At 44.6% G+C, this 12,896-nt stretch overlaps 1 protein-coding gene across 3 annotated transcripts in view; it reads left to right on the forward strand.

Moving 5' to 3' along the window:
• Positions 1-1,115: 1,115 nt before the first annotated feature.
• The window catches only part of FAM107B (family with sequence similarity 107 member B), an 88,026-nt gene continuing 76,245 nt past the window's right edge, over positions 1,116-12,896 (forward strand). The window contains exons 1-2 of one of the 3 annotated variants that reach the window (XM_073328704.1): positions 1,249-1,311; positions 6,196-6,257. In XM_073328704.1, the coding sequence (XP_073184805.1) occupies positions 6,254-6,257 (4 nt within the window). In that variant the 5' untranslated portion in view covers positions 1,249-1,311; positions 6,196-6,253. Of the gene's footprint in view, positions 1,312-6,195; positions 6,258-12,896 lie in introns of all 3 variants that reach the window. The other 2 variants (XM_073328706.1, XM_073328701.1) reach the window with 2 other exon arrangements.

Consider the following 12,896-nt stretch of genomic DNA (forward strand, 5'->3'; position numbering starts at 1 on the left):
ATTTCCTTCCCTGACGAACCGAGGGACGCACCCCACCCATGTACTTATTCTCTACACCAATACTGACTCAGACTCTTAATACATTCCATGGGTGGCATACCCGAGCCCATTTATCCACTGATGCATTAAAAACTCCCACACCTCAATCTGGATCTATGCTGGTTATGTGATATGTATGTACCTCGTGAACCTTGTAACCGATACTTGCAATCCCCCATAACCCAAGCCAAACCCCAGATGTACAGTACCTTCCCTCTTAACTGTGTAAATTTGATTTTAAACATTAACTTTAATAACATTTTTAAATCTGCCTCTCTTAGGGTGGGAGGTAGGTCGGCGGAAGAATTCTTCCGTCAAGCTAGCTAGCTGAGCCTGCAGGGGGGATAGGTAGGTCGACCTAACCATGTTGCACAAGGGTGTGACATTTTTCTAGGTCGATCTAATGCTGAGGCATGGCCCAGGCCTAAGTGATTTCCCCAAGGTCACCAGAGGGTCTGTGGCAGAACCATGCCACGATCCCATATCACCTGAGTCCCAGTCCAAAACTTTAACCATGCACAACAAAGCCCTGTCACCAACACAACACCTCTCCGACCCAGAGGGGCACTGTGGTGTGGGACAGAGGGGCACATAGGGTTTTTCTCTCTTAGAATCATAGAATATCAGGGTTGGAAGGGACCTCAGGAGGTCATCTAGTCCAACCCCCTGCTCAAAGCAGGACCAATCCCCAATTTGTGTCCCAAATGGCCCCCTCCAGGATTGAACTCACAACCCTGGGTTTAGCAAGCCCATGCTCAAACCACTGAGCTCTCCCTGTGGGGCTCGGGCTCTTCGTCACAACTCCCTCTCATTCGCCCTTCCTCCCAAACACAACCCTCTCTCACCCCCCACTAGCCCCCTTCTTCGGAAACTCACAGCAGCCAGTGAGCCGCCCCCCGACCCACCCCTCTCCCCCTCCTCCCGGGGACCGTGACAACAAAGGAGGCGCTGGCTGGCTGGCTGGCTAGGTGCAGAGCCGCGGCACAGCCAGCGGGGCGGGGAGCCGAGGAGGAGGAGGAGGAGCTGCTGTGACTCAGCAGCCAGCCCCGTGCAGCTCCCCCCCGCCCCCGTGCAGGCAGCAGCCGGGGCTTGCCTGTGTGTGCGGGCAGCGCGGCAGCGGCAGCGCGAGCCGGCGGGGCAGCGCGAGCGCGTGGGGCAGGAGCCGCGGCCAGCGCCGCGCGTGGAAGCCCCTCTCCCGGAGCGGCGGGGCGCAGCGCGGGAGGAAGGTGCCTTTTGTGGCAGCTCAGGGGCAGAGCCGCCCAGAGGGGCGAGGTAGGTGTCTGTGTCTGGGGCTCGCGCTCTCCTTTGCATTGCACACAAAGACGCGCTGCTGGGGGCTGGTTGGGGTGTGTGTGTGTGCATTGGCTGGGGAGGGGGATTGGGGGGAAATAAAACCCAGGGGTTTTGTTTTCTAAAGGGAGGCTCAGGGCCGGGGGGGAGGGAAGCCCCCTCCCTTCTCCCAAATTGTCCTAACTTAATGAATAGCAAAGACAGATATTTAAACCGCCCCCCCCCCTCCGCCGCCGCCGCCTTGTGCTGGAAATCTGCTCGTGTGAGTCAGGGAAGCGGCAGCTCCAGGGCTTTCATTGAGGAAAAGTTCCCTCTGGCAGCCCCATGGGGGGTGCAAATGCCGTAGGGTGCGATCAAGGGAGCTGAGCTGGGGGTGGGGGCCAGAGTGAGTGCCCCTTCTCTGCTCCCAGAGAGAGAAAACGAAGAGGGTCTCTGTGCCTCGGTTGTAGGGTTTTTCGTAAGTGCGATAAAAAGGGAATTAAAAAACAAAAACCTCACGGAGAGTTAATTGTTCCTTTAAAAGGAAGGATGCATCGTGCTCAGTGAATCATGTGGTTCCCTGGACAGATACTGAGCTAAGTCTGGGTCTGAAATCAGGGTTCTTGGCCATGAGGCATTTTTAATCTGGAGCAGAACAGTTATGTGTGTTTCCAGATAATGGTAGGTTTCCCCTGCATTTGGCTACCACGCTTTTTTTGAGCTTGTGGGGTATCTTTGTTCGCCAGCATGTGTCTCCGAAGTAACTTCTTCTCGTGACTATTTCCTGAGTCTCTTTCCAGCGTCTCTTTTCTGTGTTAACAGTTCATTGCTGTGCCATACAGCTTCTGTCTGCTAAAGGAAGGTGTGTGCTGCTTGCATCCTCTTTCCATTATTCACAGACGTCTAACATGTCTAGGAATGTATGTATGTGTCCTTGGATAGACAATCAGAGATACTGTAGGGTGGCAAGACCTATTAGATCATCCTAGCATTGCAGAATTATTCCCTATATTGTCTACCTTTTAAAATGTGAAAATAGTGTTCAGCCTTGAAATTCTGATGGGTAGGAGGATGGGCTGCGAATGTCCTGGGCCAGTCATACCAAACCTATGGTAAAAAATTGTGTAGCAAACCACAGAGATTTGTTCTTTCTTTTTCTCTCTCCTTGGTTCCAACTCTTACAGTTTATGATTTTGTCAAAATTTCCCCTAGTTGCCTTGAGGCTGTAATCTACTAGATTTTCATAGTGCTTTGGGTTAAAACCCTGTACAAAAAGTTAACAGCCCAGATATATTTTTGCTAATAAAATCTCTGTGTTCATTTGATTGAGAGTGTAGGGGGAAGGATGTTATATATATATATAACTTTACATATAAAGTTTTTACTTCTGTTACATCATTTGATATTGGGTCATCAGATATATGTAGTCTGACTAGTATACAGTACATGTGTGCTTGACTGGATTGTTAGGGTTTGTGGGACAAGGCACAGGATCTCAGTTCTGTGTAATGAATCTCATGCCTGAAAGTTTTAGTATACGTGCATGTATGTTTGTAGCAAACTCTCAGGAATGGGACAGGAACACATGAACATTTGGTTTCACTGAGACTTTGTATAGTAAAATTAAAACACAGTAAAGAGAGAGGTATTTCTGAATGACATAGCTAGGGCCCTTCCAAATTTGTGGCCATGAAAAACACGTCACGGACCATGAAACCTAGTCTTTTGTGTGCTTTTACCCTATACTATACAGATTTCACGGGGGAGACCAGCGTTTCTCAAATTGGGAGTCCTGACCAAAAGGGAGTTGCAGGAGGGTTGCAAGGTTATTTTGGGGAAGGGCGGGGTGGGTGTTTCATGGTATTGCCACCCTTACTTCTGCACTGCCTTCAGAGCTGAGCGGTCGGAGAGCGGCAGATACTGGGTGGGCACCCAGCTCTGAAGGCAGTGTCCTGCCCGCAGCAGCGCAGAAGTAAGGGTGGCAATACCGTACCATGCCGCCCTTACTTCTGCACTGCTGCCTTCAGAACTGGGTGGCCGGAGAGTGGCGGCTGCTGACTGAAGGCCCAGCTCTGCAGGCAGCAGCGCAGAAGTAAGGATGAGAATACCATATTATCCTTACTTCTGTGCTGCTGCTGGCAGTGGCTCTGCCTTCAGATCTGGGCTCCTGGCCAGCAGCCACCGCTCTCCAGCCTCCCAGCTCTAAAGGCAGCACTGCCGCCAGCAGAAGTAAGGGTAGCAGTACCGCAACCCCCCCTACAATAACCTTGTGTTCTGCCCCCCCCAACTCAGGTCATTTTGGGGGGGGGGGGTCATTTTTGGGTCATGACTCCTACAATTACAACACCATGAAATTTCAGATTTAAATAGTTGAAATCGCGAAATTTGCTATTTTAAAAACCCCGTAACTGTGAAATTGACCAAAATGGACTGTGATTTTGGTAGGGCACTAGATATAGCTGCTGTATATAGTCAAGGATTGTTCTTTGAGTCACTTTTGGCAGTAGTGCTATTATACTTTTGGGAGGGGGCGGGTATTTTTACAAGCTGATACATGTGATAGCAAAGTCTGTGTACATTTGCTAAGGTGGCAGATTTTTAAAATAAAATTGCCTAATGTAACAGCCAGGCTTAGAACAGTTTGGGTGAGTAAGTCAAAGGTGCAATTCAATGTATTTTTGTATAGCATGATGCATATAAGGTATCTGCTTCTCAGCGAGGTCAAGGAGCAGTATTGGTTTACAGAGTTGGGTACAGTGTTCTTCAGAAGAACAGAGGCAGAAAAGCGATATACAAAGATGGAGCAGAGGAAGAAACAGTCAACAGATATTTTTGTATGTTAGCTACAAGAAGGGGAAGATGGAAGGATGTAACAGTGTGGCTGAGAATCAGTCCTAAGCTAAATGAAAAAGGGCGGTGTAAAACTGAGTTCAAGCAAGCATCTCTTCTTTAAGGAAGGCCATTCTAGATAGATGGGACGATTTAAGGGAAAGGGGGACTCTATCTTAGGTACTTTTTTGGCCTCCCCTTAGTGAAGTATGTGAGCAGCTCACAATCTTTTAATTTATTGATCCTCACAACATCCCCGTGGAATAGGAAAGTGCTATTTTTTCCCATGGGGAACTGAAAGGCAAAGAAACTAAATGACTTACCCAATGTCACAGAGGAAATTGGTGGCGGAGCAGGTCTCCCAATTCTTAGGCTGATGTCCTAACCACTGGGCCATCCTTTTCTCTCTCTGCAAACCATGAGGAGTGAAGCAAAGAGACATGGACAAGACTGACTGAGCAGAGGGGCATGAAAACCCCTTTTTCATTGGGATTTGGTGCCAGTTAATTGTGGTGTATGTAGTTGTTATCTAAGGTACAAATTTATGTGGGCCTTTGGTAGAGAGGCCATAAAACCAGGAGAGACCTGTAGAGTATGAAATGGGTGTATAGATGGGACTCTTACCCTAGTCTCAACACAGAAACCCAATTCTGTTCAAAATCTTAGGAAAAGAGCCGCTCCACTGCCTGGCACTGTGTGTAGTCACTACATGGGTATAAAACAGGACCATTCTCATTGGGTTTTGCACCTGCTTTGTGTCAGTGTTAACGAGCACGCATAGTGCGTGGTAGTGAAGAGCTGAGTCAGTGACTTCCTACATGAGGGAAATAGCATGAACTCATTAACTCAGCTTGACAGCAGAAAGTCCTGACATCTGTGAGAGGGGAAGGACGTGGGTTAACCAGACCAAAACTTCCTCTCTAACTGTAATCTTAAAACCCCTCAGAATCTCCCATCTGGGCTCTTTGCTTGCTTAATGACTAGACATTTTATTAAAGCGAATGTTAAAAAATTATATAATACACAGGTTAAGAAAAGAGTATCTGTACATCTGGGTATAGTGCTTAGATTATCCACAAATTACTAACGTCCAAAACAACATTTTCTTACGACATCGAGATTGGTAGTTGGCAGTTCTGTGGGCAAAATTAATGTAATCCTGGATGTATTGTTTTGCACAACCCTACAATAACAAATCTGTGTGTAAATGCAATGCAGAAAAGACTTTTTGATGAGGGAACAGATTTTTAGTTTAAGGCTTCCAGCTGGTGATTATAAATGAATAATCCAAAAGGGTTTGGGCTGCTGTGTGTGTAGAACCCCCATTGGGCCATATATATATATATATATAAAAGAACATCTCAAATAGGCTATCAAAAATCCAGAGTAGGGTAAAGAAAGTAGTAAGCATGCCAGTGTTTCTAATGGCCTAGAGGAGTTTACATTCTAATACAGAGCCGAATCTGGCTTGCTTTACATTCAGAATGAGGCCTGTAGTCCATCATAAGCCTAGGCAGATGTGTCCAGAATTGTAGTTTCACAACCAGAGCAAGGACTATAAACAGTTTCCTGTATGTCTCGTTTCTTGGTTTTTCATATATTATTTTCTAACACTTCTGGTTTCATGTTGTTAGAGAATGCATAGGTGTATGCTCTCAATGAAAGGGAGAAACAAGGCAGTCAGGAATTGAGGGTGAAATTCGTTTTACCCACATAGTCCAAGAAACCAGGGTTCGTGCCGTTGAGGAAGAGAAATCCTCCCCCCCCCCCCCCCGTCATGTCTTTATTCCAACCTATAGGAAGCACCTTTGCTTCCATGATGTATTGCAGATTCTGTATTTCCCTTCCCTGGGATATCCTAGCTAGCTACCATTGTTGGCCTTTGGTACAATCCATGTGGGAAACCTCTCTGTGGCTTGAAAGGGTGTGGAAGGGTTCTAACTGTTGGGAGGGTTCAATGGTTTCACCAGTGACTTCTCCCCTATCCCACACTCAGCCTCAAAGTGGGGAGATGGGAATTGTTTTTGTCCTCTGTGCCTGAGTGAATTTTACCCGCAGGCAATACAACAAGTTAAGAATCTGAAATCTACAGGACAATTCTGCGGGAGTATCCTCAATGGGTGAGTGTGAAGTGATTGGTCCCTCAGCTTCACGGTCAAAGTATATTTGTTTCAGTGATGTATATTTGATCCTTGAAACAGCTTAATATAATTGTGGGTTTCCCTTTGTGCCCATAACTTTGTTTGTTTGAATATTAAGGGGTTTCCCCCTCTGGTGAAGGACACTGACTTCACCACCCCTGTGCCAGCTGGGGCTAGCTAATACATGGAGTCCAGTTTCATCTGCTCCAGAAGGAGGCTGTGCCAGTCAGAGGTAGCTTATAATGATAACATCCACTAAAGTCTTTTTTGATGAGAGGGAGGGTTCTGGGGAGAGTGTGCTTCTATGAGGGGGAGATAATGGAATGATTCTTTCAGTGCCTTGTGTGTACAATGAATAGGCATTCATGTGACCTCATGTTTATACACTGTCCTTTGTTCTACTGAAAATAATAAATACCCAGGGATGTTAATTCTATTTTAAGAGGACGTGACAAGAAGTGGGTCAAGAATGTTCTGCTGTACATAAATACAACCTAGATCTAGGCTGGCATGTATGTATGATATTTCTATACAAACTTAAATGATTTCTAAGGCGTTAATTTACACTTTTTGATGTGCTGTTGGACCCCTGCTGAGCAAAGCACTTACGTATGGGGATCAAAATTGTTTAGTTACCTTTTGAATTCAGATTCAAAGTAAAGTGGAAATCTTATTGTCAGGTAGCTTAGGAAGGAAGGCAAGGAACCTGTTTTGGACCAAGTGAAATTTTATTACTTACTGGCAGGCCAAGGGGCATGGATCAGCGTTCATGTTGCTCTCCCCATCAGTACCCGGCCTGGGTTGGGGAAGTTAATGATCCAACCAGCAGACCAAATTCGGTGATGAATCCTGGTCATGTGCCATCTTAGGCACGTTCCGCATATGCTAAGAAGATGACTGGTAGGTTAGGTTATGAGCAGCACTTAAAAATAAATCCTGTATACGTTGACTTGCTATTTAATTTGAAAATGGGCGACAGGGGATGGATGACTTGATGATGACCTGTTCTGTTCATTCCCTCTGGGGCACCTGGCATTGGCCACTGTCGGAAGACAGGATACTGGGCTACATGGACCTGTGGTCTGACCCAGTATGGCCGTTCTTATGTAAAAATGTCTTTGCTACCTCAGTTTCCTTGTAAGTGTAAGCACCAGGGAAATGGACGGTTTACTGAACAGTCCTGTTAACTTGCTAAAGTCCTCTTCTAGGTTTTCTCCCTTAGTTGTGCCCCATAAGGTAGTTCAAGAAAGAGTGTATGTGGTTAATCATGTCTGTGCTTTCCCTGAGATGCAGGATGGGATACAGTTGTCTCTTGGAGGTCAGTTCATGAGGTAACTGAGGCAGGAGGCCAATGTTCACTTGCAGCATCAGGATTTTATTTTTTTATTTTGGGTCAGTTTGGATTATGATAATTTTGCATTATATGGTGCCTTTCATTCAGAAGGTTTCCAATGCAACTTGTCCTTGAAGGAGAGCTGTATTGAATAAAGTACTGAAAACAACTTATATTTTAAAAAAACCCTGCTTGCTACCCTCCCACCCTAACACACACAATTGCCTAGAAAGAACTGCCAGAAATTTGGAATTCAGGTTTTCTTCTGACAGTTTCAAATACAGGAATACAGAAGATGGGGAAAATTGGTTTTGTTTGCACCTTTTGATTTGCTTCTTTATAATGTATAACAGGGATTGGCAACCATTGGCACACAGCCCGCCACGGTAACTTGTTTACCTGCCGCTTCCGCAGGTTCGGCCAATCGCAGCTCCCACTGGCCACGGTTTGCCGCTCCAGGCCAATGGGGGCTGTGGGAAGCTGGGACCAGCACATCCCTCGGCTCGCGCCACTTCCCGCAGCCCCCATTGGCCTGGAACAGCGAACCGTGGCCAGTGGGAGCTTCGATCAGCCGAACCGGCGGACGCAGCAGGTAAACAAACCGGCCCGGCCTGCCAGGGGGCTTATCCTGGCGGGCTGAGTGCCAAAGCTTGCTGATCCCTGATGTATAAGAAGGCCTGAAAGGTATTTTCAAGGGTGTTTTAAAAATGTTCACTTTTAGAAATATCAGTAACATCAAATCTGGTCATCTCCCATCATGCTGGAAGTGTCTGGAGAATCCAGAGATACCCCTTGCAAGCAATTCTTAGGGTCCGATCCTGCATGGTCGTGCATGAGGATCTTTACTAAAATGAGTACTATATCCAGTGGGACTACATGCATATGAAAAGTTACTTGTTTTTGTGTTTACAAGATTGGGCCCTATGGCCTTAACTGAAGGGGTGAGAGTGACCTTTAACAAAAGTGTTTTTCTTCTAACGGTTTCTCGGGCTGTTGAGTCAAATGGACGTTAACAGGAATGCAAAATCTCAATAAAAATTACTTCCCTTCTCAATTAACCAGGTTTCACCTTCCTTTGGTGCCTGTGATGTCATAGCCTTACTAGTTCTCCAGTTGTCCCTATATTCTTTCAAGAAAAACAGGCTAGACAAGAGCTAGATTTCTAATGTAAAAGATGACCAATTCTCTCCCCTTCCCCCCCCCAACCCCCAAAATTTCAGGCTGCCTTAATAGTAGCAAAAAAACTACAAATCCATTGTTCCCATTTGAATGTCACTTTTGTAAAGGTTGATTGTTTTAAAAAAAACAAAAAACAAACCAATAGCTTACCTAAAATAGTAGAGTGGTAGTAGTCACTTCACAGATAAAGCTGCAAGTGAAGTTGTCCCGCTGAACACACATGCTTCTTTAAGACCGTTCAGAGAATACTACTCTGTTGCAACTGAGTTGGGGTTGTGGTTTACTTGGGTGTGACTGGCTTTTTGTGGAAGTGCAACCTTAACTCTGAATTTCCTAGGATTCTGTTTTTCTTTCTTAAACTAATATCCTTTAAAAAGTGTAACACACCTCAAAAACGGAGGTGCCTGGAGCTGTAGCACCAGATTTTGTGAAGTAAATTATAGTCATTTAATCATTTCTCTGTTGCATGTTACTTATTTATGGCTGTAAACGTATATGGTGCTTTACAAACACAAAGCAAGACATCGTGCCTGATCTACCAAGGAGCCTGCAATCTACTGTTAGAGAAGACTAGTAATAATAAGATGATTGTGGCCCTACAAAAGCACTTATTTTCTTACAGTTTAGTTGTGTGTTATTCATGTATAATTTGCCTTTGTTTTGTTCAGTTGAAAATACAGTTAACTCATCTCTAGTAGCTTTGAATTCCTTGATATATGTAGAGCTCAGGGGTCAGATAATCTCAGATTGATATTTGCTCATTTGTAGCTCTGAATGAATGGCGTCCAAGGATAAGAAGAATAGGAACATACGAACTACCATAACAGATCCGACTATCTAGTTCAGTATCCTGTATAATGTTGGTGCAGTACAGTGTCATAAAATGTATGCTGGCTGCATAGAATTCCCTAATTCCTATTTAACTGACAGAATAATTTTAATTCTCAGTATTTTTTTCCAGTCTGTTCTTGAGCAATTATACAAGTTGAAACTATACGGTGGGACATACAGTTAGCTTCCCACTATTGTTATAGAGATGAAAATGAAGAAGCCTAGCATACGTTTATTTTGGTTCACCCATTCCATACATGCTTTCCTCTCATTTCCTTGTGGGGATCATTGCCGGTGCACCCTTTCTTTCATTGTAATTATATTTTTCAGCAAATACCTTTTTTAAAAAAAAGTGATTGCTGAAACTAAAGAATCCCCGCTCTCTGAAAAGCAGCAACTTGGTGCTCTATAGATAGGGGAATATTTCCTTACGCATAGTTGAATTGGAAGGATGTGCAAAGATACTTCTGTAAATTTCCAGCAACTAAAAGCAACACTGTTATTGCTTGTAAAATGAAAGAACTAGCTAGATACCACTAAGCTTCGATTCTGGAGGGAATGTCACTTAAGATTTCATACCAACTTCGTGTGTGTGAGGTTTTTTGAAAAACAGCATAGTTTCCTATCATTCATAATACTCCTGCAGATCTTCATAACAAGGTTTTAGGGATGCCACTAGCTGCATTGTGTTATGAGGAACATCCAGCTGAGAAGTGTTCTGGTAAGGTGTGTGTTTCCTCTCTCTGCAATGCACTTGGTGTGTGTGATCAGTCCCTCCTTGTGAGTGATTGAATGAATGCATGCATGCATGCATGTACAGAATGCCAGTAATCCCCCAATTAAATGTGGGGATTGGTGAGCTGCTGGAACCCTGTAATGATTCTGAAAATGTAATGTTGTAGCTTAGTAACATGCCAAATATAGAGTACACTTGTATTACACATAATACTTTGGTAAGCTATTTTAATATATTGTCTCGTCTATCTTAAATCTTGCAGTCTATTTTGAAAAACTTGGTAAATGTCCCTGTAAATCATTTTGTGTGGAAGGTTTTGTGAAAGGGCTATTATGCAACAAATCACACATTTGAGATGAGCCTGATCCAAACCCCCCTTCAATTTTGGGAAAGTTAGACCCAAGTCTGCACTCTTCAGCTTGAGTGCATTTCTACTGTCTTACTACATGTGTGGAATTGTGGTTTATCAACAAAAGAGACTTTTGCTGAAAGAAAAGGCAGTCTGTAAGTTCAGGCTGGATGTGTTTTATACTTTCTGTGATACCTTTTTCACTATGGCTGCATAATCCAAAGATTCATACCTCATAAATCCAGGAATTTACTGAGCATTCACTAGACTGTGCTTACATACTAGAATTGTCAGTATGTCAGAATACGTAATAAAACAGATCTCTCTTGCTTTGAGGAAGCAACCAATGCCTTTAACAAAAAAATTTACACGCCAACTGTTAATAATTATTTGCCTTACAGTAGCGCCTAGAGACTTTACCAGCCATCAGGGCCCGATAGTGTTAGACGCTGTTCAAACACCGATAAGAAACAGTCCCTGTCCCAAAGACTTTACAGTGTAACTACACAAGAGGGACAATGTGTGGAGGGGAATCAGAGGCCCTGAGAGGTGAAGTGACATGCCCATGGTAAAAAAGCAGATAAGTGGCAGAATCAGACATTGAACTCATGTCTCTTGTATCCTAGGCCAGGTCTATACAGTCTTTGTACTGATTTAACTGTTTTGGCGAGGGCTGTGATCCACCCCACACCCCACCAAAATAGTTAAAGTAGTGCAGCCTCTAGTGGGGATGTAGTTACATTGGAATAAAGGTGCCTTGTATCGGTTTAGCTCATTCACTATTCCTTACAGGAATAAGCTATACTTATAGTAAAGCACCTTTATACCAGTGTTACTATGTTCACACTAGGGAGTTGCATTGTTTGAACTATGCTGGTACCATTTTTTGTGTGCAGACAAGCCCATATTCTAGCACCCGCTCCTCTGAACCATGCTTATCACCTCCTCCCCGTCACATGCAACAGTCTCGTTATCAACTTTGAAAATCTGGTATGAGATTTTTAATAGAGCTCAGCACCCAGCAACTGCTGTTCCTTTCTTTGGGCACTTCTGGGAGCTGAACTTCTGTGAAAATCTAGCCCCGGTTGTGGATTCTATCCACTTGTGCCAAAGCTTAATGAGTAACGCTGTACAGTCCTCATCAGAACTTTGAGAGTAGTTCAGAGATGCTGGGTCTTCTAGATGAAGTATAATGAAGTTCACTGGTTGTCTTTAAAGAGACAATTGCACTGTATGCAATACTACAGGTATTGGAATCCATATCCTGTGATAGAAGAAGGGTTATGTTCAGTGGTTAGGGCATTGTCCTGGGACTCAGGAGACCTGGGTTCAATTTTACTGCTTCACCACAGACTCCTTGCATGACCTGGGACATGGCACTTAATCTCTCCGTGTCACAGTTCTTCATCTGTGAAATGGAACTAGCAGTATTTCCCTACTCCCAAGGGAAGTTGTGAGGATAACATAGGCCTGGTCTACACTGGGGGGAGGGGGCGGATTGATCTAAGATACGCAACTTCAGCTACGAGAATAGCGTAGCTGAAGTCGACGTATCTTAGATCAACTTAGAATCACTTTCTGCACGTCCTCGCGGTGCGGGATCGACAGTGGCCCCTCCCCCGTCAACTCCGCTTCCGCCTCTCGCCGTGGTGGAGTTCCGGAGTCGGCAGCAGAGCGATTGGGGATCGATTTATCGCGTCTACACTAGACACGATAAATCGATCCCCGATAGATCACTACCCACCGATCCGGCGGGTAGTGTAGACGTTGGCCATACATTAAAGGATGGTGAGATACCCAGATACTATGGTGAGGGGCCATATAAGTATGTCACAGAGAGAGTCAGAGGGATCCTGGCCAAATTGTAATTCAGGTATTTACATTGTGCCTCTCCAAAATCTGCTGCTTATGATTTCCTATTGCTAAGTTGTTATTCCCTTCCTGAAAGCTGTCCTGGGTGTTGCTGGCATGGAATTGCTTCTGCATTCTACTGCAGAGGTTTTTCATTTTCTGTGGTGTACACATAAAGACCACTTCAGACATTATGCTTCTGGATGGAAAGTGCTAAATAAGTAAGAAAATGCCAAGCTAATAAAGTGCTTCATGTCAGTAATCTGAGAATCCCAATCAAATACGTATTTTACTATTCAGTTGTGGTGGGTGAGGTTTTCTAAGCCGTTTCTCTTGTTG

Source organism: Lepidochelys kempii, chromosome 1, assembly GCF_965140265.1.
Source record: "Lepidochelys kempii isolate rLepKem1 chromosome 1, rLepKem1.hap2, whole genome shotgun sequence".
Lineage (NCBI taxonomy): Eukaryota > Metazoa > Chordata > Testudines > Cheloniidae > Lepidochelys > Lepidochelys kempii.